General features: G+C 47.5%; 1 protein-coding gene across 1 annotated transcript in view; it reads left to right on the top strand.

Annotated features, from left to right (window-relative positions):
• LOC115471258 (proliferation marker protein Ki-67-like) overlaps positions 1–27,264 on the top strand; it is a gene marked incomplete at its 5' end in the record, with an annotated part of 176,303 nt that overhangs the window by 85,692 nt on the left and 63,347 nt on the right. Inside the window, 1 exon segment of the mRNA XM_030204959.1 lies at positions 9,428–10,272. Coding sequence (XP_030060819.1) covers positions 9,428–10,272 — 845 coding nt within the window.

Here is a 27,264-nt window from a genome sequence, read left to right on the forward strand (position 1 = left end):
GCAGCAGAAGGCGTGTTGCAAGTACCTGGCCCGGGTAACTTTTGACACTTTTGACCTGACATCCACAATCGCTGCTCAAGGCATAGTGATGCGCAGACTCTAATGACTGCGTGTCTCTGACCTGGATCATTCTGTCCAGCAGCGGATGGCGGATGTTCCTTGCCTGTGGGGACAATCTTTTTGGAGAAAAAGTAGAGGATCTAGTTGATCAAATCAAGAAGCTTAATGATGCTATGGATTGCCTCTCCCACCGGGCACCTTCTGCTACTGCCTCCTCATCTAGGAGGTTTTTTGTAGGAAGGAGGAGTACCCCCTATATCTACTCTAGGCGTAGGTACACTCCTGCTTCTCAGCAGCCTGCCCAACCCCAGCACGCTCGTTCTTGTCAACAGCGTGCGCCTAAGGCCCATTCTGCTCCCCAGCAAAAGCAAGGGACATGCTTTTGACTGTCTCCAGTTCAGCATAGCCTCAGTAAAAGTGTACATTCCCGACGACTTACCGGTAGGAGGGAGGTTGATGTTTTTTCTCCAAAGGTGGCCTCTCATAACCTCCGACCTGTGGGTTATTCAAATAGTCCGGTTAGGATACACACTCAATCTGGAATCCAAACCTCCAAATTGCCCACCGGGAGCTCAATCTTACAGTTCCCAGCCCAAGCAGGTACTTACAGAGAAACTCTCCGCCCTTCTAAATGCCAGTGCGGTCAAACCCGTTCTACCAGGGGAAGAAGGGCTGGGATTCTATTCCAGGTACTTGTGCAAAAGAAAACAAGGGGGATGCGTCCCATCCTAGACCTAAAGGGCCTGAACAGATTTCTAGTTTGAGAAAAGTTCGGGATGGTTTTCCTGGGCACCCTTCTTCCTATGATTCAAGAGAACCATTGGCTATGCTCTCTGGACTTGCTTACACACCCACCTCAATACTTCCAGCTCACAGGAAGTATCTTTGATTTCGGCTGGGAGCACAGCACTTTCAGTACCGTGAACTGCCCTTTGGCCTGACGTCTGCGCCCAGAGTATTCACAAAGTGCCTAGCGGTAGTGGCAGCATCGCTACGCAGACTAGGAGTGCATGTGTTCACTTATCTTGACGATTGGCTGGTGAAGAGCATCTTGAAGGCAGGCGCTCAGCAGTCCATGCGAATGACTATTCAGGTGCTAGAACTACTGGGGTTCATGATCAATTACCCCATGTCCCATCTCACTCCAGTCCAAAAGTTGGAATTCATTGAAGCCCTGTTGGCCACAAAGACAGTTCGAGCTTATCTTCCCCAGGCAAGGGCAGACAACCTACTGTCCCTGGTGTCCATAGCTCAGGCGTCTCAACAGGTCACAGCTTGGCAGATGTTGAGGCTTCTGGGCCACAAGGCCTCCACAGTTCATGTGACTCCCATGGCAAGCCTACACATGAGATCGGCTCAATGAACCCTAGCTTCCCAATAGTACCAAGCTGCGGAGAGTCTAGAGGATGTACTCCAACTGTCCACTGACTTTTGGAATTCTCTGCAGTGGTGGACGATTCGATCCAATTTGACCTTGGGACGGCCATTCCAAATTCCTCATCCACAAAAAGTGCTGACGACAGATGCAGCCCTCCTGGGGTGGGGAGCTCATTTAGATGGACTTCACACTCAAGAGCCTGGTCCTTTCAGGAAAAAGGTCTTCAGATCAATCTCCTGGAATTGCGAGCGATCTGGAACGCTCTAAAGGCTTTCAGAGACCGGCTGTCCAACCAAATCGTATTGATTCAGACAGACAATCAGGTTGCCGTGTATTACAGCAACAAGCAGAGGGGCATTGGATCTCACTGTCAGGAAGCCGTCCAGATGTGGCTTTGGGCATGCTGTCAACGTCATGTTTCTTCAAGGCACTTATCTGGCAGGTGTAAACAGTCTGTCCAACAGGTTGAGCAGGATAATGCAACCTCACGAGTTGTCACGGAACGTGGGCGTAGTCCTCAAGATCTTCTGAGCGTGGGGCACCCCCTCTGTAGATATTTTTGCCACTCAGATTAATCACAAAGTCCCTCAATTCTATTCCAGACTTCAGGTCCATGACAGACTGTCAGATGCCTTTCTCCTACATTGGTGGACAGGTCTTCGGCATGCATATCCTCCCATACCTCTAGTAGGGAAGACTTTGCTGAAACTCAAGCAAGACTGCGGAACCATGATCCTGATTACACCCTTCTGGCTGCGTCAGATTTGGTTCCCTCTTCTGGAGTTGTCCTCCAAAGAACCGTGGAGATTGGAGTGTTTTCCACCACTCAGAACAAGGGGTCACTTCTACATCCCAACCTCCAGTCTCTGGCTCTCACGGCCTGGATGTTGAGTGCTTAGAATTGTCTCCTTGGAATTACAAGTCTATTATCTGTCAATGACCGCAGTGTCCCAGTTGGTGTATATGGAATAGTAAGGTTATACAAATATGATGGACTAAATGAATAAAAAGCTTTGTGTGTCAATATCAGAACTTTAAATTTTATCCTTGCTTCTATTGGAAGCCAGTGCAATTGATATAACAATGGAGTAATCCTATCATATTTTGAAGCTCTACAGATAATACGAGCTGCTGTGTTTTGTATCATCTGTAGTTGTCTTAGATTAAATTTTGAAAGACCTGCATATACTATGTTATAATAGTCTAAACATGATAAGATATAAGCATAAGTTAGTGTACACAGGGAAGATTTATATAAGGAATTTCTAATTGAGCGTAATTTACGTAATTAATAAAAAGATTTCTTTATCACATCGGATACTTGCTCATTAAAGGATAAGGCGGAATCAATAATACCTAGGTATCTAAATGACTGTACTGTAGGTATTTGTTTACCAAACAAAGTTGGTGTTAAAGATGGGTTTAGGATCCAACTCCACCCCCCTAGACCCACTTTTGTTCTGTTCCAGGCTGCACTCTTGTTAGTTGTTTATGGTTTCAGGTGAATCTATGTTATGTCCTCGCCATTGCGAGGCCCAATTGACCAATGTTCATTGTTTTGAGTGAGCCTGGGTTCTAGGGATACCCTACATGTGAGAACAAGCAGCCTGCTTGTCCTCGGAGAAAGCGAAGATACTTACCTGTAGTAGATATTCTACGAAGATAGCAGGCTGATTGTTCTCACAAACCCACCCACCTCCCCTTTGGAGTTATTTATTTCTCTATATGCTCTTTTATTTAACTGAAGAGAAGTGTTCACGTGACGAGCGGGAAATCAGTCCGCACATGCATGCTGCATGCGCGCCAGAAGACTCTGGCAAAACTTTTTAAATATTTTGCTTGCAAAATGCCAATTCTTAGGCCGACGCACACGTCAACCCACATGTGAGAACAATCAGCCTGCTGTCCTCAGAGAATATCTGCTACATGCAAGTATCTTCGCTTTGCATTAACAGTACTTTCTAGAACCTTGAAATATTCCTCACCTACTGCTCCCACTCATTTCCTGCTCAAGGCGCTTTAGAAATAAGTAGTAGTAGTAGTATTTGTTTGCAGTTCCCCACTGGCCTTATGTCTTTTAAAATCAACCACTTGTCTGTATGAAAAATTGTCCCTCTGACCCAGACCAAACTCTTTAGCAAGATCTGTATATCCTGTCAACTCCCTATCTTCAGTTGTCCCAAAGTGTTTAAACCCTTCCCCTTCCATTGTGTACAATTTAGAATCAAAATTCCCAGTGATTAGGCCTTCCATGTACTGGATCAGTATTGCCAGAAAATATCTTCTATTTGGCAAAAATTTGAGTCTAGCTTTGATTCATAGATTAATAGACAACTTAAGGATGTCAGGAATGCAGTGCCACAGAGTGGCAGCCATGGCAAGATTTGCAAATGAGTCTTGCCTGTCAATTGCTGTAAGTGTACTCAGCTCTTATGGGAGTCCCATTTCCAACTGGTTAAATATTTAAGCTGGGCAGCCTGATAGTAGGCGAAAATTTGGCAGTGTCATTCCTCCCTGCATCCTAAATTGAAACAATAGGTGCTTTCTCAGCAATCCTCCAGACCGTTCAAGACGCTTAGGTTATACACTCCTACCAGCAGAGGGAGACTGAGAACACTAAAACTTCTTATACAAGTAGCCTGTGCAGACCTTCTACTAACCAGTATTTTCTCAGTCTCAGCAGAGGGTAGATGTGTGCAGCCTGTGCAGTGTACTCAGTCTGGTAGGCCTGTTTGGGGTTTCTAGGTTGGGTTGTAAATGTTAGAGAACCCACACTTGGATCTCTATTACAGGGTGTAAGTCCTAAGGGGCTTCTTATTCCCTGTGGGGTGTCACCAGGGTGGCCGGGTCCCTCCCCCTGTGCTCTTCCTTTGGAGGACTGCTTGACCTCGGCTACAGACCTTGTTCTGTACCCTTGAGGCGTTTAGTCATCAGCAACGAGGTTTAAAAAAATAAATGTTTTTAAAAGGCGGCTATTTTGGCCGTTCTTGTGGCAGTCCAGAGATAAAACGTCTTCAAGGGCATTCTTGCCTTAGGCGGTTTTGCCCATTAGTCTGTCAGAGCACAAAGCAACTGTTTGTTTTTATTGTGTTCGCAGCCATTATGTCTAAGGTGGCGAGGTGTCGGTTTTGCACGAAGCACGGCGTTGAAATGAAAGGTGGGCAATGTAGATTTTGTGGGGAGTCTGTTGTCAGCGCTCTTCCCCCCCCCCCCCCCATCCCTCCGTGCTTTCCCCTGAGTCGGCGGAGGTGTTGGGCGTCGATTTGACCGCACATTCCTGGCCGGCAACGGCGGGGCCGGTTTTGGCAGGGAAACGTGGCCATTTTGGCTGCGCGTCCCTGGTCGTCCTCGACGGAGCCAGTTTTGGCGGGAAGCACGGCCCTTTTGGCCGCGCATTCCGTACCGGCGCCGGGGGGACCCATGTGTGGCGGGAAGCGCGCCTAGTTTAGCCGCGGATTACGCGATGGACCTGCCGCCTCGGGAGCGAGGGGGATCCGTCACAGAGACTGCGGGAAGTGTTGTTGGGGCTTCAGCAGCATCGGGGGGGGGGGGTCTGACTTCCCCCCCTGAGTTTGTTTGGTCTCTGTATAATGCCTGGAGAGCTGGCCCCTCTGAGTCTGTTTGTTCCCCGGAGGCTGCTAGCTTAGTGGGAGTTAAGCGCTGACGGGTGGATATTTCGGAGCCTATGGAGATACTTTCTCTGCCTGGGTCGGATGTTTGGAGTGACCCAGGAGAGGAGGATCCTCTTAGATGTGTCTGAGGATCAGGATGGGCTAAGGCCTGGTTAAGATTCTTCAGTGGCTCTCATTTTTCATAACGAGGAGTTAGAGCTCATTGATCAGGTGATCTCTACTTTGAAGTTTGCTCCGGCGGCCACTCCCTCTGCAGAGGGACCCCGGGTAGATCCCTTGGTTAAGGGGATTCGGAGAGCCTCCTGTTCCTTTCCCATGAATTCAGACATTAGGGACATGGTTTTTCAGGAATGGTCTGTGCCGGAGGCTGCTTGTAAGGTGTCTAGGGCTATGGCGCGGCTGTATCCCTTGCCTCTGGAAGATTTGGCCCTGCTGAAACCACCTACTGTGGATGCGGAGGTTACAGCAATTACTAAGGCTACGGCCATTCCGGTGGATGGTGGTATAGCCTTACGGGATCCTCAGGATAGGACGCTAGAGTCCTTTCTGAAGCGCAGCTTTGATATGTCGGCTTTGGCCTTGCAAGCCTCTGTGTGTGGGGGCTTGGTAGCCAGAGCTTGTTTCCGTTGAGCGGAGAAGCTCTTGGATGAGCCTGCGTTAGGAGTGGTTTGGTTCAGGACCTGGCCAAATTGGAGATGGGGTCTTCGTTTTTGGGTTTTTGGCAGACACCCTTTATGATTTGCTAAGGGCTTTGGCTAAGAATATGGCTCTGGCGGTGATGGCTCGCAGGGCTCTTTGGCTTAGGGGCTGGGTGGCAGATGCGGCCTCTAAAGCAAAGTTGTGTTCTCTACCCTTCAAACGTTCTATGTTGTTTGGAGAGTACTTGGATAAACTGATGAGTGGTCTTGGGAATACCAAGGTCTCACGGTTGCCGGAGTTACGGCCTAAGGCGGCTAGTTGAGGTGGTTCGGCTAGAGGTCGGTTTAAGGACGCGAGGCGGTACAAGCCGGGCAGATTTGTGTCTCCTTCTAAAAGCCAGTTTTTCCTGCGGACGCAGTCCTTTCGAGGGGGTCGTCGAGGAGGTCGGGACTCCTCCGGAGGTGCTGGAAATGGTAATAAGTCCTCCTTATGAAGGTGTGCAGGTCCAGCCTCTGGTGAAGGTCGGGGCGCGATTTCGTCTGTTTTATCAGGGGTGGACCCAAATTACTTCAGATCAGTGGGTGCTGGAGGTCGTTCGCGACGATTATGCGCTGGGGTTTGAGCACCCGCTGCCGGATCTGTTTCTTCCCCCTCCCTGTCACTCTCGAGTCAAGTTAAAGGCTATTCAAGAGACTCTGGGTCGCTTAATCTAGTTAGGAGCTGTGGTACCCGTTCCTCGGCACGAACTGGGAAGGGATTGTTATTCCATTTACTTTGTTGTGCCGAGGACCAGTTTTAACCCGTTTTAGATCTCAAGAGGGTCAATGGGGCGCTCAAGGTGCCATCCTTCCGCATGGATACTCTGTGCTCGGTCATAGTGGCTGTTCATCAGGGAGAATTTCTCACGTCACTGGATCTCACGGAAGCGTATCTGCACGTGCCGATTCGAGAGGCCCATCAGCGTTTCCTTCGTTTTGCTGTTTTAGGGAGGCACTTCTCTGCTCTGCCTTTTGGTCTGGCAACGGCTCCACGCACCTTCTCCAAGATAATGGTGGTGGTAGCAGCGGCGTTGCGGAGGCAGGGAATTCTGGTGCATCCGTATCTGGACGACTGGTTGATCCGGGCGAAGTCTCAGGCTCACAGTGTGGCGGCGACGGCTCAGGTGGTAGCATTTCTGGAATCGCTCGGATGGGTAGTGAATGTAGTCAAAAGTCACTTGATCCCATTGCAGAGTCTGGAGTACTTGGGAGTGCGGTTCGACACGGCAGTGGGTCATGTTTTTCTGCCGGATTCTCAGATCGCCTCTCTTCAGCAGCAGGTCCAGCAATCAAGACGGCTCTGCTCATGAGTTGGGCGGAAAGGCATCTAGTGCAGATTTTGGCGGCGCATGTGGCCGGGGTGGACAACGTGAATGCGTATTTTCTAAGCAGACACATGTTGGACCCCGGAGAATGGGAATGCCAGTAGTGGATCTCATGGCGTCGGCACAGAATGCTCAGGTTCCTCGGTATTTCAGTCGGCGTCGGGATCCGCGAGCGGAAGGGATCGATGCTTTGGTCCTTCAGTGGCCTCAGCGGGTATTGCTGTACGTGTTTCCCCCATGGCCCTTGATAGGTCAAGTCCTACAGAGGGTAGAATGTCATGCGGGTCCGGTGTTGGTGGCTCCGAATTGTCCGTGTCGGCCGTGGTTCAGGGATCTGATGCGCTTGTTAGGCGAGCCTCTGCGGCTGGGGGGCTCGGTGCTGTTGTGTCAGGGTCCAATTGTCATGCCGGATCCGAATCGGTGCTCTCTTACAGTGTGGCCCTTGAGAGGGAACGGTTGAGAAGGAAAGGGTTTTCCCCTCAGGTGATTGACGATGCTGCAGTTTCGCAAACGCTCGACATCTTTGTCCTATGTGCGTGTGTGGCGCATATTTGAAGATTAGTGTGGGGACCGGGCGTGTGTCCCTTCGACAGCTTCTGTGTCGTGCATTTTAGATTTCTTGCAGGATGGTTTTGAGAAGGGCCTTTCATTGTCATCTTTGAAGGTGCAGCTGGCTGCTTTGGCGTGTTTTCGGGGTAAGGTGTAGGGCAGGCCAGTTGCGTCTTCCCCGGAAGTGGTCCGTTTTTTGAAGGGGGTGAAGTTGCTTTGTCCTCCTCAGCGGCCGGTCGTTCCACAGTGGGATCTTAATATCGTTCTTGACTCTTTGGCGGGTTCTCCTTTTGAGCCTTTGGAGTCTTGTTCGATAAAAGACCTTACTATGAAGGTGGGTTTTTTTGGTAGCTATATCGTCGGCTCGCTGGATTTCGGAACTTCAGGCTCTTTCATGTAGGCCTCCGTTTCTATGGTTTTCTAAGGAAAAGGTTTCGCTGCATCCAGTGCCTTCGTTTTTGCCTAAGGTGGTATCCTCCTTTCATGTCAATCAGGTGATTTCGTTGCCGGGCTTGGGGGACCGGATGGGGGATGCTTCTCAGCGTCGTTTGGCGAAATTGGATGTGCACAGTGTTGAAGGTTTACTTGCGCAGGTCGGAGGAATTCAGGTCTTCGGACAGGTTTTGTCCTTCATGGGGGGCCCAAGAAGGGAGCGGCTGCTTCTAAGGCATCTATAGCTCGGTGGTTGAAGGATGCCATCTCTTCGGCTTACATATTGCATGGCGACATGGTGCCGGTGGGGCTCAAGGCACATTCCACTAGGTGGATGGCGGCTTCTTGGGCAGAGAGTAGTTCTGTTCCACCGGTGGACATTTGTAGAGAGGCGGTGTGGTCCTCCCTGCATTCTTTTGTCAAACATTACACAGTGGATGTACAGGCAAGGGAGGATGCCAGTTTTGGAGCTGCAGTCCTGTGCTCTGGGCTTCGCAGGTCCCACCCTTGGATGTGTTTACTGCTTTGGTACGTCCCAAGCTTCTTGAACGGTCTGGAGGATTGCTGAGGAAGGTGAAATTAGGCCTTACCTGCTAATTTTCTTTCCTCTAGATCCTCCAAGACCGTTCAAGAGCCTACCCAGTATATCGGGCAGTTCAGTATGATAATTTCTTTAGACTTCAGTTGCTGATATTTCTAGTAGCTCCTGTGATTTGGGTCCTGGAGTTTTACTAAGGGCCGTTTGTGGTACCGTTTGTGCCCACCTGCAGTTGAATTCCCCCGTCTTAAGGGGAGGAGATCTGAGTGTGGATTCAGTGGTTTTGTTTAGGTGGAGGTGTTTTGTTCCTCTGCTTTGTTACTGTTTTACTGGTTAGTAGAAGGTCTGCACAGGCTACGTGTATAAGAAGTTTTAGTGTTCTCAGTCTCCCTCTGCTGGTAGGAGTGCATAACCCAAATGTCTTGAACGGTCTGGAGGATCTAGAGGAAAGAAAATTAGCAGGTAAGGCCTAATTTCACCTTTTTGAACTAGTGTGTGTCTCGAAGAGCCAATGTACCCTACTCCTTGTATTTTCTCTTGCTGACATGTAGAGACTGAATGTTCCTCCACTTTTGTGTAGTTGTCTCAGCATTTAGCGCCAGCTGATTTTTAGCACAAACTAAAACGTTAGTTCACATTAGTAAACGACCCCCTAAGAGTTTTCTTATGAATTTGTCTTCCATTTTTTCAAATTGACAATCTTTGATTATTTTTTTTCATCAAAACGTATTGCTTAAAATTATTTAAATACTAATTTGCATTAGTTAACAGTATTTGTATGCATATTCAGTTTAGTATTTTTGTTTAAAAAAATTTTAAACCTTTTTTTTTCCTAGGAGAAATGTTGATTTCGCCATTAAGTACACCTGATGCTACAAAGAGGAGGCATTATAATCAAGATGCTGTCTCTCGTCTTCTCCGAGGGCAAAGAGCTCCAAGTTCTAGTTTTTCTGCTATTAAAAAATTAATGAAGACACCTAAAGGAAGGACAGCAATACTTGAAAATGTAACTGGAGCAAGCAAAAATAGCACAGAAGTTAAAGAGGAGAAGAACTTAAAACAAAAGACACCAAAGCAGGAAAAACTATTAGGAACAAACATATTGGGTCTTGCACGTAGGAAGAGAGCCCCTAAGCAGAAGGTGCAACCTGTCGAAGATATGGTTGGCATCAGGCGCATCTTGAAGACACCAAAACAGAAAGGACAGCCCGTAGAAGATATGGTTGGAGTCAGGCGCATCATGAAGACGCCCAGGCAGAAAGGGCAGCCCGTGGAAGATATGGTTGGCGTCAGGCGCATCTTCAAGACACCCAGGCAAAAGGGGCAGCCCGTGGAAGATATGGTTGGCGTCAGGCGCATCTTCAAGAGTCCCAGGCAGAAGGGGTGGCCCGTGGAAGATATGGTTGGTGTCAGGCGCATCTTCAAGAGTCCCAGGCAGAAGGGGTGGCCCGTGGAAGATATGGTTGGTGTCAGGCGCATCTTCAAGATGCCCAGGCAGCATGGGCAGCCTGTCGAAGATATGGTTGGCATCAGACGCATCTTCAAGACTCCCAGACAGAAAGGGCAGCCTGTCGAAGATATAGTTGGCATCGGGCACATCTTCAAGACACCCAGGCAGAAAGGGCAGCCTGTCGAAGATACTGGAGTGAAAGGAATATTTGATTCACCTACAAAAAGCAAGGTAAAATTGTGTTTTAATAGCTATCAACACTTTGTTGATTCATGAGGTAGATGTTTGTGTCTCATTCTCTTTTAGTAATAAATATTGTCTTCAGTGAAATGAAACCAGTACAAGTATTAAAATAGCAATTAAGACTTCACAGGATATTCCTAGATAACCAGTACATGCAAAAAAACAGAAGTCAGTAAGCTTCTAAAACACATGAAGGTTTATTCTCCAATATTAAAAAAACAAAACAAAACCTGATGCATAGCAGTTCTGACCCAACACAAGCCATTTCAGCTGTCAACCTTCCTCAGGGGTCCTAGCTGTCAGAAAAGTAACAGTGCAAAAAGCACAAAAAGATATTCAAACTGGACGCGTACTAGTCCAGAGTGTTCCAGTGTTTGGAGGCTATTCTCCAAGCTTTATGTAGCTAGGACCCCTGAGAAAGGCTTGTAGGCTTCTGGTTTGTTTGGGGTTTTTTTGGGGGTTTTTTGTTATCTACTGGAACATATGCTATGAAGTCTTCCATCCCTTGTTAGCTTGCTTGATTTTGTGGCAGCATTGTTTTCCCCTTTTTTGGTTTTATTAAACATCAATTATCCAGTGGTAAATAGTATGGTTTTGCTGCATGTTGAGAAACCCATATAGTGCTGACTCCATAAATGCAAGTAATTCAGAATGGTAGTATTATACTGCCTTTCTAACAATAAGTTTGATTGTTTAGTACAGGAGTTCTTAACCTAGTCCTTGGGACACACCCAGCCACTCAAGTGGCTATGCACAATGAATATGCATGATAGATCTGCATACAATGAACTAACGTTGGCTGCACTTAGTGCAGCAGGTCTTGCTTACAGTACAACACCTTTTGTGACTCCCATGTATAATTTATCATACTTATTTTCTGTTTAAATCTCTATTACTCTGTCTATATGTGCCACCTCCGCTTGCCTCTGTGCTGCCTGTTAAGCTGTTTTCATGCATGTTGTGTTGTCATTGGAAGAAGCATGCAATGTTTTTAACTGCTATAATCAGGCCTATGTGTAAGTTAACAGCAGAAAATAAATCCTAATATCTTGAAAAACAAACTGATTTGATATGTGTTGAGGACTGGGATGAGAACCCCTGATTTAGTATAGTCAATGGGTCCAGAAATTAGCTTTAGTGGTTTATGCTTCTTCCCCCATTTTCAGATATATTTTGGAGTTGATCTTTGGATAACTTTTATAGTGGTACTAGTAAAAAAGGCCCGTTTCTGACACAAATGAAACGTTCACTAGCAAGGTTTTCCTCGGAGTGTGTATGTTTGAGAGAGTGTATGTGAGAGTGACTGTGTGTGAGAGAGAGAGTGAATGTGCGAGTGTGTCTGTGTGAGAGAGAGTGTGTGTGTGAGAATGAGAGCGTGTGCAAGTGCGTATGTGAGACACAGTGCACCTCCAACATTCTGAAGCCAAGAAACCTCGTGTGGTTGGTCACTTCTGCTTGTGACGAACCCCGAAGTATGTGATGTCAATTCAGGAGATGGATACAGAGAGCAGGAATGCCTCAGCCATGCAGTCAGCTTCAGAATGTTGGAGGTGCGTTTTATTATATAGGATATTGAATGGGAAGCTTTTTATATAAGTTACAATGAATGCCTTGATAAAATTGGGTTGCTTTATCCAGCTTAACATAATATTGAACTCTGCTTACACTTTAAATAAATGGTGTACATCTTTTATTACGGCTACAATCTCTTGATTTATAATTGCTTTCCTTGATCTCATGCTTTAGTGTATAGTTGCTTCTTTAACTTCTGCTTTATTCGTGCCTTACCATGAATCGACTGAATATCCATTTAAAGTTGTTTACTTGTTACCCCTGCCATTATTTCCTTTTAATTAAAATCAGAAGACATCTTTTTTAACAGCCCACTGAATTGCCAGTATTTTTTAAAAACTGACTTGTTTTATGGTGTCAAATGTTTACTGCGGTTGACCTAAGCTAACATTTCAATTTGCTTACAATGTTCCTAATACCAAAAATGTTCTACTACATACTTTGCATATCAACATTGATGAACAAAATCAGATTGCAGTGTAACATTTTAAGCTGGAAACTTCTGTGTTCAACAGTGTATTTCATAGTTTTGTAGAGGAGTATGAATTGATTTTTAAAATAATACATCCTGATGCCCAAAATTCAGTTCATGGGAGTTTTGTAGCAGATTTTTGTTCTAAATTTGCAATTTTATAGTGTGTAGTATATTGCAAGCGACTACAATTAAGCCATCTTGTATGATGATAGCATAGCATAGCAGGGATATTACTGCAAGTTCAATACACAGATTCAACCCTGACTGCAAGACATTGGAAGGGTGCAAGTAGCTGTCAAGATTCTCCAAGGAAAAGCAGGTAATATAAACCATACAAGTTGTCAACTGCATCAGATCCTTTCCAGTATTTTCCAGACATGTACAGCAATTCTGCCTAGTAGCTGTTACACAGGACTTTGTCAATCTTTTCATGAATGGAGTGGAGGAGTGGCCTAGTGGTTAGGGTGGTGGACTTTGGTCCTGGGGAACTGAGGAGCTGAGTTTGATTCCCACTTCAGGCACAGGCAGCTCCTTGTGACTCTGGGCAAGTCACTTAACCCTCCATTGCCCCATGTAAGCCGCATTGAGCCTGCCATGAGTGAGCAGGGACTGTCCTTCTATGTTTAAATTGTACAGCGCTGCGTAACCCTAGTAGTGCTTTAGAAATGCTAGTTAGTAGTAGTAGTGGGAAAGCGCGGGGTACAAATGTAACAAAAAAAAAAAATTCTATGGCACTGTTCATGTCAGTAGTGTTGGACTACATCTATCATTCTCTGATTTGTTGTCCTTTGAGAACATGTGATAGATGAGCAACTTTATAACATGATTTTCATACTGCAAATTACATTAATGGAAATGTTTGTAATCTTTATTCTGGCATACAAAAAAATCCATTATCCACAGCCAAGCCACAAGATACCACCATATCTGCTCTGACCCAGGGGACAGAGATAGGCACCTCAAAATTCTGACTGCAAACAGAAAGGATACAACCCCAAAATAATCTCCAAGAATATTGCCTCCTTCCTCAAAACATCCAGGGAAAATCTTACAAGGAAAAGAAAGCCACAGACAGAACCCCCCCCCCCCCCACCCCCCTTATAGTGACATATACAACCCAGAGCTGGAAAAACTGAGGAAAATCATAAGAGATCTGCAGCCACTACTCCAGGAAGATGAATTACTGAAAGAGATATTCCCATCCCCACCAGTGCTGGCCTTCCGACAGCCACCCAATTTAAAACACAAGCTAGTGAGACACAGGCTCTCAACAAAGACCCAAAAAGAAGAGAATGACACACATCCTTGCAATATATCCAGCTGCAAACAATTCCAAAACATTTCACAAGACCCCACAGTCATTCACAAAGGAAAAATATTCAGCATAAAGTAATTTTTCACATGCTAATCTTCCAATGTAGTATATGTCATCCAGTGTAAAAAATGTGACAAAGGAGGAAACAAGCCAAATGCTGAAGAAGAGATTAATTTACATAGACATCATATGAAAAATGCCAGTGCCAACCAAGATGTTACCTCTGAGGGACGGCACTTTACAAAACCAGAACAAAACTTTAAAGCTATACAGGAACGCAAGACCTTTGAAGTCAAAATGATTAAATATTTTGACACCCACCAGACAGGACGTAACAAAGATCTGGGTTTTCTAGCCCATTATAAACCATGAAATTTCACTGCTTTGTCGCCCTCTGATCACCATGCATATCTCCATGTCCCCCATCCTCTCAGCTCTCTATGTTTTTTACCTAGCCCACCCCTCCCTCATCCTTTCAGACTGTCACTGAAATACTTTGATGTTTCACTTATATATGCTGTTACTTATCAAAATTTGCTTATTTCTGATCTGATGAAGGACTACCTTCGAAAGCTAATCAAAGAATGTATTTAGTCCAATAAAAAAGGTATCATCTTATTTTCTTTTCTATGTTTTATTTTATTCTATTTCTGTTGACTGGCTTTAGAAGTGGACTAACACGGCAACCACATCTCTCTATTCTGGCATTGGAATTCCAAGTACCTCTCTGCTGTGTAGAGCGATCTGCAAGAATACTAAGAACGGACCTGCACCAGGATATGCTGTCAGTCCCCAGCCTCTCCCATTGTTTTCTTTGGAAGGGAAATCTATGGGAGGAGTTGGGAACTGCCTTGAAAACTTGAGTATTTGCCAGTTCTCAATCCTGCACTAATATGATACCGGTTAGCAGTGACAGGCGATATGAATGAAAGCAGGGAACTAGGTGGAGTTTGGGAGGTGAAATAGTTGAAGGGTGTAAGGAGAGAAGCCATAGCCCAGGGGAGGAAGGAAGGCAGAAGAAAACAATTAGAAAGGTGGTTAGGTTTTCTAGTAAATCAATAGCACTTGGGTATAACTGTGTTTACTTCCTCAGTTTGTGCTTTCTTTTGAGGGGAAGAGACTGACATACCAATGTAATAAGCTGCATTAATAAGCATAGCAGCTTAGTTTAGATTTTCCCAAGCTAATATTATTCACAATTTCAATGCAGAAAAATTCACCATAGAATCATCATACTAATAGGTAGTGCGATAGCATTCAAATCATGCAAACTGCCACACAGGGAATTGCTCCTGATTCAAAAACAAATGTTGAATTTTGGCACAGAATCTTTTCATCTTAGGGTTATCTGGGGTGAAATGTGAAATTTTTATCTCAGAGAATTTAAGGCATAAGTGGGCCTGGTATCCAGTATACCCCCATCTGTTTATGTGTATCAGGCACAGGGAGGTCCTTGATCAAGGAAGTCTGTTATGCCGTTTGATCCCCTTGGACCTTTAATACTTATAGTCTGTGAAGCTATCCAATGGCATCCCTCTCTTCATGCTATCATCTTGATAAATGGCTGCCCAAGATCAGTATAAGGAGTCTTGTAGCTTGTAACTAGTATTTCTCCGATGACAAGCAGGCTGCTTGTTCTCACAATAGGGTCGACGTCTGCAGCGGCCCAGGAAACTGGCAAAATTTTGTAAACAAACCAAAAATCTTTCAAGAACTCTCCGGCGTGCAAGCAGAATGCACCGCGCATTCGCGAATGGCTTCTCGCCCGCGGCTAAGCATGTCATCCTCAGTTTCCTTTTTTCCGCGTCTGAGGTGGCACTGTTTTTGCTGAGTTCCTCTAACAAGGCCCAGGAGACTTCGTCTGTTACCGTTACCACTTCTTTTTGTTTAGTTCAACAAAATTTTTTTTAAAATATATTTTTTTTTGTTTCTAGAGTAGTTCCCTTATTTCATTAGTTTTTGACACACAGTTTGTTTTCTTTTTGTCACAGACGTGTCTTATTTTCCCTTTTTGTGCATTTTTGATAGGCACAATCACGTCCTTTAATTTCGCAGCCGCCAGTTTTCCGTCCATGTCATTGAGCACATCACCGGTACCTCCCGGTACCGAAGAGGAGGACATCGAATCCAAACGTCTCCTGTGGGCCGGGTCCAAAAGAGGTCGATCCCGGGGGGCCTGTATCGCAGGAGCCCTCGAGGCAGGCGGAGACCTACTAGAGGGCTCACCGCCACCAACAGGGGAATGGACAGCCCTCACCTGCACTCCGGAAGACGAAGAACCCTCCAACGACATCGATACCACCGATGACCTCGGTATCGTAGATGCTGGATCACCGGCAGAAGAGCTGGGTACCGCAGGCGTCGGCACACTGGACGATGATCTCAGTACCGAAGACGTCGAAGCACCGGACGAGGCCCTGAACAAAAGATTCCACTGGGCCAATCTCGCCGCCTCAGTCCGCTTCTTCAAGAAAAGACATAGAATACAGGCCTTGGGACGATGCCCGGCCCCCAGACACTGAAGGCACAAAACGTGCCTGTCAGTGAGGGAGATAGTCTGGCTGCACTGGGTGCACTTTTTGAAGCTGCTGGCAGGCTTCGAGGACATGGGCGGAAAAATCACGCCGGCGAAGTCAAAATTCGTGATGATGGCTAATGGCACCAAAAAAAGTTAGAAAAAACTCTTACGGGCGACGAAAAAGGCCGCGCCCAACAGCGAAAGGAAACTTATGGGAAAAAACTTGAAGGGAAAGTTTTTTTTTAAACTAAGAGACACACGGCGGAAAAGACAAGAACCGGACACTTCCGAACGGAAGAATGCGGCGAAAAGACGTGAAGGGGTCTCCTTGGGGCGCAGACCGACTGAAAAACAGCCGTCCTGAGCTGCGGAAAAAAGAAGACTGACGAGCATGCTCGCGTTCGGGCGGGAAGACGGCCGCGCATGCGAGGGCTAGCAAACGCTGTTCCTAGTGAAGATCTCCGATCGAAGGGGCTGCCGTGGACGTCAACAATTTGTGAGAACAAGCAGCCTGCTTGTCCTTGGAGAAAGGGCAGTACACAGTACTGAAAGTGCCAAGTTCCCAACCGAAATCGAAGATACTTCCTGTGAGCTGGTAGTATCGAGATGCGAGTATACACATCCTTTAAGTCCAGAGAGCATAGTCAATCGTTTTACTGAATCATGGGAAGAAGGATGCCGAGGGAAACCATCCTGAACTTTTCTCAAACTAGGAATTTGTTCAGGGCCCTTAAGTCTAGGATGGGACGCATCCCCCCTGTTTTCTTTTGCACAAGGAAGTGCCTGTAATAGAATCCCAGCCCTTCTTCCCCTGGTGGAATGGGTTCAACTGCACTGGCCTTTAGAAGGGCAGAGAGTTCCTCTGCAAGTGCCTGCTTGTGCTGCGAGCTGTAAGAATTAACTCCCGGTGGACAATATGGAGGCTTGGATTCCAGATTGAAAGTGTATCCTAACTGGACTATTTGAAGAACCCACCGGTCGGAGGTTAGAAGAGGACACCTTTGGTGAAAAAATATTAACCTCCCCACAACCGGTAAGTCGTTCGGAATGGACACTTTCACTGTGGCTATGCCGCACTGGAGCCAGTCAAAAGCCCGTCCCTTGCTTTTGCTGGGGAGCTGAAGAGGCCTAAGGCGCACGCTGTTGACGAGAACAAGTGCGCTGGGAATGAGAGCCTGGACAGGCTGCCGAGAAGCAGGAGTGTACCTACGCCTCTTATGGGAATAGGGAGCACTCCTCTTCCCTCCAAAAAACCTCCTGGATGAGGAGGTGGTAGCAGAAGACGCCCAGCAGGACAGAGAATCCATAGCATCATTGTGCTTTTTGATCTGATCGACCACATCCTCTACTTTTTCGCCAAAAAGGTTATCCCCCCGGCAAGGAACATCCGCCATTCGCTGCTGGATCTTATGATCTAGGTCATAGACATGCAGCCATGAGAGTTTGAGCATCACTATACCTTGAGGAGCTATTTTGGATGTTACATCAAAAGTGTCGTAAGTACCCCTGGCCAGGAATTTTCGACACGCCTTCTGCTGCCTGACCACCTGGTGACAAGGTTCGGCCAGATCCGGAGGAAGAGCTTCGACCAAACTAGACAGTTGCCTCACCGAGTTCAGCAAGTGGATGCTCGTGTAGAGCTGATATGTTTGAATCTTGGCTGCAAGCATAGGAGACATAGGTTTTCCTCCCAAAAGAAACCAAGACTCTCTGCCTGGGGGCGCCGAGGTATAGTCCCTAGTACTCTTGGCTCTCTTGAGAGCAGAATCCACCACCATGGAATCGTGAGGTAACTGAGACTTCACCATAACCGGCTCTCTTTGGACTCTATTTTGGGACTCAGCTTTTTTGGAGACCACTGGATTAGAGAGGGAACGACCAGTTTCGCATAAGAACTTCCCTTAGTTTGTTATGCAAGGGAGCCGTTGCAACCTCTGTAGGTGGAGAAGGATAATCCAAGACCTTGAGCATCTCGGCCCTGGCTCATCCACAACCTCCATTGGGAAGGGAATATCTTTAGACATTCCCCGAAGAAAGGATGAAAAAGACTCTCAGGCGGAGACATCCTTCTTTCAATGGGCAGAGTAGGATCAGAGGGGACCCCATAGGACTCTTCTTCAGAAAAGTATCTGGGATCTTCCTCATCCTCCCACGAACGCACATCCTCGGTATCGGACAAAAGCTCTCTAAGAGCAACCCGAGCCTGTCTCGACGTTGAGGAATGACGACCTCAAGGGGGATGTCGAGAAGTCGACGCCTGCATGGACTACGGCGAAGCTTCCTCCGCCGACGAAGAGTCGACCCGGGTGGCAGCTGATGTCGATAACGCAAGCTGCACCAAGGCCGGGGACCTCACCACAGGCGAACGACCAGATGCCGCTTCAACAGACGGTGCAGAAGGTGCAAGCACCCCCGGCCCTGATGCGCTCGTTGAGAGCCTCCATCGGAAAAGGCTGCGGGGCAGGTGCCGGTGGCAAAATCTGTGGGGGCTCGAGAGTCGGTACCAGGCTGCCAGAAGACAAACGCACGGCACCTCCTGTATAGAGGGTGAGTGGTCCTCTTGGCGCCGACGCTTCTCGGGTGCTGAATCTCTCGGCTCCCCGGAGCTCTCGGTACCGCGCATGGAAGGAGATCGATGTCAGGGCTTCTTAGCCTTCGCTTGACGCCCGTCATCAAGACTCCTCGGTACCAAAGAGGAGGACGTGAAAATCCTCACGCCTCCTCAGGCCAGGCCCGATGAAGGGCGGTCCTGCATAGTAGTAGGCCTCGAGACAGGTGGAGACCCACTCGATGCCTCGCTGCTCCCAGCGCGATGTGGTTGTTCGGCAGTCGATGCTTCCCACGACTTCACCGTCCTCGGTACGGAAGCCGACATCGAAGGACCGGACCAATCTGCAAAACGTTTTTCTCGTTGAGCCTCCCGAGGTACCTGGGTCCATTTTTTTCATCAAAGGACACAGCTTACAAGCAGCTTCGTCATCGGTCACCTTCCAGATGTGGTACCGAGAGCTCTGGGTCGCCGGTGGTACCGGCACCCAAGCGTCGACATCGGGAGGACTGCTCACCCTCCATTCTGGAGGTGTCGATGCGCTCCCCTGTGGACAGCCCGGTACCGCCTCCGCGTCCTGGACAGATTCGCAGCTCGTCACCGGTTCCACACTCCTTGCCACTCTCGACAGCCGCTCTGAACAGAGCCACAGGGCTATCCTTCCAGGGATCTTGGAAGAGCTGTTGTGCCCTTCTCCGGTGCCGGGGATGCTTGTGCCGCCGGTATCGACGACTGAGGCGACAGCTGGGCCCTCGTCCGTGGTGAGGTCTCCCGTTGGCATCGGCTGCCTCCCAGGCGGACTCCCCGACGACATCGATTGAGGGAGCTCCATCACTGCCGGTACGGGAGTCTTCCTCACGACGCTCCCATCGTGGTCATGTGCCTACGGAGTCGAGGCGGGCACGGCTTCGGACAGAAGTTTATGAACTGGTGTCCGACACCGATGGTGAGGCCTCATGGGAGGCAGAGGAAGACATCAGATATTTCTCAGATGAGTAGTCTGACGGTCTTCCTTCTGATCCCACTCCCTCCCCTGAAAGACAGCTTTCTCCTCCCGAGAGTCTATCTTTCGCGGCCTTTGTCCGGGAAATGTCTACGGCAATTCCCTTCCCTGTGGTTACAGAGGATGAGCCACGGGCTGAAATGTTGGAGCTTTTGGACTATCCTTCGCCACCTAAGGAATCGTCCACAGTACCCATGCATCATGTCCTCAAGAAGACATTGCTGGCGAACTGGGCAAAGCCGCTAACTAATCCCCACATTCCCAAGAAGATCGAATCCCAGTATCATCCATGGGGACCCGGAGTTGATGCGGACTCAGTTGCCTCACAACTCTGGTGTGGTGGATCTGGCCCTTAAGAAGGTCAAGAGTTCTTGAGAGTATGCTTCGGCGCCCCCGGGCAAAGACTGTAGAACCTTGGATTCTTTTGGGAGGAAGGCCTACCATTCTTCAATGCTCATTTCCAAAATTCAGTCCTACCAGCTCTACTCGAGCATTCATATGCGGAACAATGTGTGGCGGACTTGGTGGACAAGTTCCCCTCTGAGCAAGCCAAGCCTTTTCAGCAGGTGGTCAGGCAGCTGAAGACGTGTCGTAAATTCCCGGCCAGGGGTGTTTACGATACTTTTGATGTCTCATCCAGGGCCGCTGCTCAAGGTGTGGTGATGCGCAGACTCTCATGGCTGCGCGCCTCAGACGTGGAGAATAGGCTCCAGCAGCGAATAACGGATTCTCCTTGCCGGGGGGGATAATATTTTTGGAGAAACGGTCGAACAGGTGGTAGCTCCACCAGTTGGACTTCGCTTTCGACAAATTCTCCCGCCGGACGCCTTCAGCATCTACTTCAACTGGTAGACGTTTTTATGGGTGAAGGCGGACTGTTACCTATTCTTCTAATAAGCGTAGGTACAATCCTCCCTCTCGCCAGCCTGCTGCCCAGGCCAAAGCCCAGCACGCTCGTTCTCGTCAACAGCGTGCGCCTCTACAGGCCCCTGCAGCTTCCCAGCAAAAAGGGACGGGCTTTTGACTGGCTTCAGCAGAGCATAGCCGCAATCAACATGTGCGTGCCGGACGATCTACCGGTCGGGGGGAGGTTAAAATTTTTTCACCAAAGTTGGCCTCTCATAACCTCCGACCAGTGGGTTCTTCAAATTGTCCGGCTAGGATACTCCCTCAATTTGGTCACAAAGCCTCCAAATTGCCCACCGGGAGCTCAGTCCTTCAGCTTCCAGCACAAGCAGGTACTTGCAGAGGAACTCTCCGCCCTTCTCAGCGCCAATGCGGTAGAGCCTGTGCCACCGGGGCAAGAAGGGCTGGGATTCTATTCCAGGTACTTTCTTGTGGAAAAGAAAACAGGGAGGATGCGTCCCATCCTAGACCTAAGGGCCCTCAACAAATATCCAGTCTGAGAAAAGTTCAGGATGCTTTCCCTGGGCACCCTTCTCCCCATGATTCAGGAAAACAATTGGCTGGCTACAAGATGGCCGCCGAGCGTACCTGCTAGCAACCACCATTCCTACAGCTCTTCGATTTTCCTATCACGATGCCGAAGCGAAGGGGCAAGTCCGCCTCCTATGCTCCGCAGCGATCAGCTCCTACTTCGCAAGATATCCGGTCTTTTTTGCAGACGTCTGTAGCTTCATCTACCGCAGTGTTTGGAGTGCCGGGAGGCAGCCCGCTGACACGCGCCGGTGCGAATGGAGGCACGGCGGCGTCTCCTGGGCTAGAGCTTACGCTCAGCCCTGACACAAGGGAACCACCCCCTCAGCCATTCGGCTGCAGCACTCCGTCAGAGACGACTTTGAATGGGTCCCCCAGAAGCGGCGAGACCGGTTCAAGTCGGGAGGTAGACCATCGACTGGCTGGAGAGCAAGAAGCTTTGATGGCTACACCGATTTCTACTGTGAATTCGGTGGGGAATGCTGTGAGCATGAATCCGGTAGGCCCAACACTTCTTTCTTTTGATATGCACAAGCCAGCAGAAGTTACTCTGGACTCTTTGTGGACTCTGATTGTAGATCTAGGGAAATCAATTACTCCACAGATAAATAGACTAAACCAGGAAATGTTAAAACAAGAGGAAAAAATAAACAACATGGACTTAAAAATAGGTAAACTGGAACAGATAGAAGAACAAAAAGATTTGGATATGAAAAGATTACTTACCCAGCAGGAGGCTATGATTAAAGACTTGACCTCATTAAGAAGAAAAACTGAATCTCTTGAGAACAATGCTAGAAGTAATAACTTACGTTTGTTAAACTTTCCCAAACAAACTGTTATATCCCCTAGGGAAATGTTGAAAAAATATATAATGGAAATTTTGGGTGTAAGGGAGGATCTGATCCCTCCTTTCACCCAAGTGTATTATCTTCCAGTTAAAGAAAGGAGTGACCAAAAAATATCAAGCCAAGAACAACCATTGAATGTTACGGATTTACTTGAATTAACAGATAATGAAAATGTAACTCTATCAACATTAATGGTTACAGTGGCACTGGCACCTGATAAACAGTGGTTAATGTCCATGTATTTTAAGAATAAAGATAAAACATTCCTTGGTCAGAAAATACAAATGTTTCCCGACATCTCCAGAGACACACAAAAACGTAGCAAGTCTTTTCTTTTAATGAAACCAGCAGTAACTCAGCTGGGTGCAACATTTTACTTGCGATATCCTTGCAAGTGTGTAGTGAGATATCAGGCAAATAAATATGTATTTTTTGATCCAATTCAGCTTACAACATTCCTTACCTCAAGGCAAAATAGGGGTATTTAAACATCATATCCCTTTAATATATAATAAACACTGTGGAATGATGGCTGTTATCATCTAGTGCTCTATCTTTGAAATTTATGTTTATAAATAATTCCATTACTTGAATCTTGTCTCAATAATGTGGACTTGAGCAAGAAATTTCGAATAATTATTTTCCTGTTATGTATTTTCTTTGAACTGATTGAAATATATTGCTTTCTTAAACAAGCATTTGCTTGATTATAAATGTATAAATCTTTATAAATAAATAAATAAATAAAGGAAAACAATTGGCTATGCTCTCTGGACTTAAAGGATGCTTACACACATATCCCGATACTGCCAGCGTACAGACAGTATCTTCGATTCCGTCTGGGAACACGGCACTTTCAGTATTGTGTGCTACCCTTTGGTCTCGCCTCCGCGCCCAGGGTGTTCACAAAATGCCTGGCTGTCGTAGCGGCGTCTCTACACAGACTGGGAGTGCATGTGGTCCCTTACCTCGATGATTGACTGGTGAAGAACACCTCCGAGGCAGGAGCTCTACAGTCCATGCAGATAACTATTCGATTCCTGGAGCTACTAGGGTTTGTGATAAATTATCCAAAGTCCCACCTTCTTCCAGTTCAAAAACTCAAATTCATAGGAGCTCTGCTGGATACTCAGACAGCTCGTGCCTACCTTCCGGAAGCGAGGGTCGACAATCTTCCGTCCCTCGTTTCCTGGGTGCGAGCGTTACAGCAGATCACAGCTCGGCAGATGTTTAGACTTCTGGGCCATATGGCCTCCACAGTTCATGTGACTCCCATGGCCCGTCTTCACATGAGATCAGTTCAGTGGACCCTAGCTTCCCAGTGGTACCAAGCTGCTGGGGATCTAGAGGATGTAGTCCAGCTGTCCACCAGTTTTCTTCAATCCCTGCAGTGGTGGACAATTCGGTCCAATTTGACTCTGGGACATCCCTTCCAAATTCCTCTGCCGCAAAAAGTGCTGACAACGGATGCGTCTCTCCTGGGATGGGGAGCTCATGTCGATGGGCTTCACACCCAAGGGAGTTGATCCCTCCAGGAGCAAGGTCTACAGATCAATCTCCTGGAGTTACAAGTGGTCTGGAACGCTCTAAGGGATCGGCTGTCCCACCAAATTATTCAAATTCAGACAGACAACCAGGTTGCCATGTATTACATCATCAAGCAGGGGGGCACCGGATCTCGCCCTCTGTGTCAGGAGGCTGTCAGAATGTGGCTTTGGGCTCGTCGATACGGCATGTGTCTTCAGGCCACATATCTGGCAGGCGTAAACAGTCTGGCCGACAGATTGAGCAGGATCATGCAACCTCATGAGTGGTCGCTCAATTCCAAAGTGGTACAATAGATCTTCTAAGCGTGGGGCACCCCCTTGGTGGATCTCTTTGCTACCCGAGCCAACCACAAGGTCCCTCAGCTCTGTTCCAGACTTCAGGCCCATGGCAGATGTAGCGTCTGATGCCTTTCTCCTGGATTGGGGGGAAGGCCTCCTGTATGCTTATCCTCCCATACCTTTGGTGGGGAAGACTTTGCTGAAACTCAGGCAAGACCGAGGCACAATGATTCTTATCGCTCCTTTCTGGCCACGTCAGATCTGGTTCCCTCTTCTTCTGGAGTTGTCCTCCGAAGAACCGTGGAGATTGGAGTGTTTTCCGACCCTCATTACTCAGAACGAGGGGGCGCTTCTGCATCCCACCCTCCAGTCGCTGGCTTTCACGGCCTGGATATTGAGAGTGTAGATTTTGCCTCCCTGGGTCTTTTCGAGGGTGTCTCCCGAGTCTTGCTTCCAGGAAATATTCCACTAAAAAGAGTTAATTCTTTCTATGGCAGAGGTTTGCTGTCTGGTGTGACAGGAAGGCCCTAGATCCTCGCTCTTGTCCTACACAGACCCTGCTTGAATACCTTCTGCTCTTGTCTGAGTCTGGTCTTAAGACCAACTCTGTAAGAGTTCATCTTAGTGCGATTAGTGCATACCATTACCGTGTGGAAGGTAAGCCGATCTCGGGAGAGCCTTTAGTTGTTCGCTTCATGAGAGGTTTGCTTTTGTCAAAGCCCCCCATCAAACCTCCTACAGTGTCATGGGATTTCAATGTCGTTCTCACCCAGCTGATGAAACCTCCTTTTGAGCCACTGAATTCACGCCATCTGAAGTACTTGACCTGGAAGGTCATTTTCTTGGTGGCAGTTACTTCAGCTCGCAGAGTCAATGAGCTTCAAGCCTTGGTAGCTCATGCTCCTTATACCAAATTTCATCATAACAGAGTAGTCCTCCGTACTCACTCTAGGTTTTTGCCGAAGGTGGTGTCGGAGTTCCATCTGAACCAGTCAGTTGTCTTGCCAACATTCTTTCCCTTTCCTCATACCCGCCCTGCTGAACGTCAGTTGCACACATTGGACTGCAAGCGAGCATTGGCCTTCTATCTGGAGCGGACGCAGCCTCACAGACAGTCCGCCCAAATGTTTCTTTTGATCCCAACAGACGGGGAGTGGCTGTTGGGAAACTCACTATCTCAAATTGGCTAGCAGATTGCATCTCCTTCGCTTATGCCCAAGCTGGGCTGGCTCTTGAGGGTCATGTCACGGCTCATAGTGTCAGAGCCATGGCAGCGTCAGTGGCCCACTTGAAGTCAGCCACTATCGAAGAGATTTACAAGGCTGCGACGTGGTCATCTGTCCACACATTCACATCGCATTACTGCCTACAGCAGGATACCCGGCGCGATAGTCGGTGCTGCAGAATCTGTTCGGGGTTTAGAATCCAACTTCACCCCCCTAGGCCCATTTTTATTCTGTTCCAGGCTGCACTCTGTTAGATGTTCTGCTTCGTAGGTTAATCCTTGTTCTGTCCTCACCGTTGCGAGGCCCAATCGACCTTTTTTCTTGTTTTGAGTGAGCCTGGATGCTAGGTATACCCCATCAGTGAGAACAAGTAACCTGCTTGTCCTCGGAGGAAATGAAGATATTTACCTGTAGCAAGTATTCTCCGAGGACAGCAAGCTGATTGTTCTCACAATCCTGCCCACTTTCCCTTTGGAGTTGTCTTTTTCCTTGTTATTGCTTTTTAATTTAACTAAACAGGACTCTCGCGCGACGGGTGGGAAGATGGCTGCGCATGCGCACGCCCAAGTGCTCGATGGCTCTATCAAAGTTTGTTGCTAGGAAGATTTCCGTCCTGGGGCTACTGTGGACATCACCCATCAATGAAAACAATCAGCCTGCTGTCCTCGGAGAATACCTGCTACAGGTATGTATCTTCATTTTACCAACCCCCCCCACACACACACACACTTTCCCCCCTCGGGGTTCTTGAATGCACTATACATTCACTGTAGTTCTTATGATTTAGCAAGGTGGTATCTTGCTTCAGAATGTGTTTCCTGAAGTAATATAACGTCCCAGTGAAGGCGATGCTGCTCCCGATGAACCATACTACACTTTCCTGGAGAATTTAATGCATTAACATTCCGTTAACCCCCCCCCCCCAAACTGGCTTCTCATCACTCCCACTGGCCAGCTCAAGGACTGAGGAAGCACACCATCGCCAGAACAGAAACACCAGAATCTGAAACTTCCTGATCCCTGTCTCCCACCCCCCCTCCCCCACATTAGTCCCTCAATTCCACGTATTACCTAACCCTTTCCTCCTCTTTCCCACAACAACCATTTCCACACTCATTCATCCATTCACACTTATACCGCACGTTCCATCAATCTCCTATTGCGCATATCCAACATCAAGCTCCCCCAAACCCTCTCAGAACCAAGCGGGAAATGGGGGGGGGGGGCATAGACTGGGAACATATCTAGTCCCTTCTCTTGAAAGCTGTAGGCCCAAAAACAGAAAAGCTCAATTAGTCACTTGTTCCACTACGTGTCCAGTGTTCCGAGTCTGCCCCATGCGACCTCGGCCAGTGTGTACTTTCTGCCAGGTCGATTTTTGCCTGAATTTCACTGCCGCTGGAGAAGTCCATGTAGATGAACTAGCCGGGAGGGCTTTCTAGGCTTCCGCTACAGTTTGAACCCTTTGTTAATTGTTCTACCACATTAAACTGCAATCCAAACCGGTAGAGCCAGCGATAATGATAGTGATAATGATAATGTTGTAAATATTTAGTGACGTCCCGAAATTCCCGACGCCTCTGAAGTGTAGTTCTTGCCAAATCTTGAAATACTTGTTAATATGGATTAGAGCTAGAGTGTCCACTGGAATGGTGGTAAGCCAGGTTACAGGACTTTGGTCAGCAGAGAAGCCTTGACTAGGCCTGATAACCCACTAATGGCATAACAGTTGAGAACCTGCAAATGCAGGACTATATGATGAAGTCTTAATAAAACCTGAAACAAATTACAAATTGAATATAGCATATATGATGATAGAATAATAGATAAAAATGGTTTGTAAAATCTAGTTTGTATTCCTATAACATGGCACACAAGTCATAAGATTATATAAAAATAGATTGTGAAACTGGATGTTTCTATAAAAGATAAAAACAAGATGTTCAGGGTGATGGGAAAGATGTGAAGTTTTGAAATAGCAAGAGCAAGAGATGTTTACCGGAAAAGACAGTTGGGTGCAGATGGACACCTGGGGCGGAAAAGAAATGTTTCAAAATAACTAGAACAGGAAAGAGTTGGTACAAGATGATACAAAGAGTAGAAATCAACATCTGCCGGAAATTGGTACAGAGATATTGGGTAATAAGATGGAAAAAATAGGTACTGCCATAGGCATCTATTGAGATCTTTGCCTATAAAAGAGCAAACA

Source organism: Microcaecilia unicolor, chromosome 5 (assembly GCF_901765095.1).
Source record: "Microcaecilia unicolor chromosome 5, aMicUni1.1, whole genome shotgun sequence".
NCBI classification, from domain to species: Eukaryota; Metazoa; Chordata; class Amphibia; order Gymnophiona; family Siphonopidae; genus Microcaecilia; species Microcaecilia unicolor.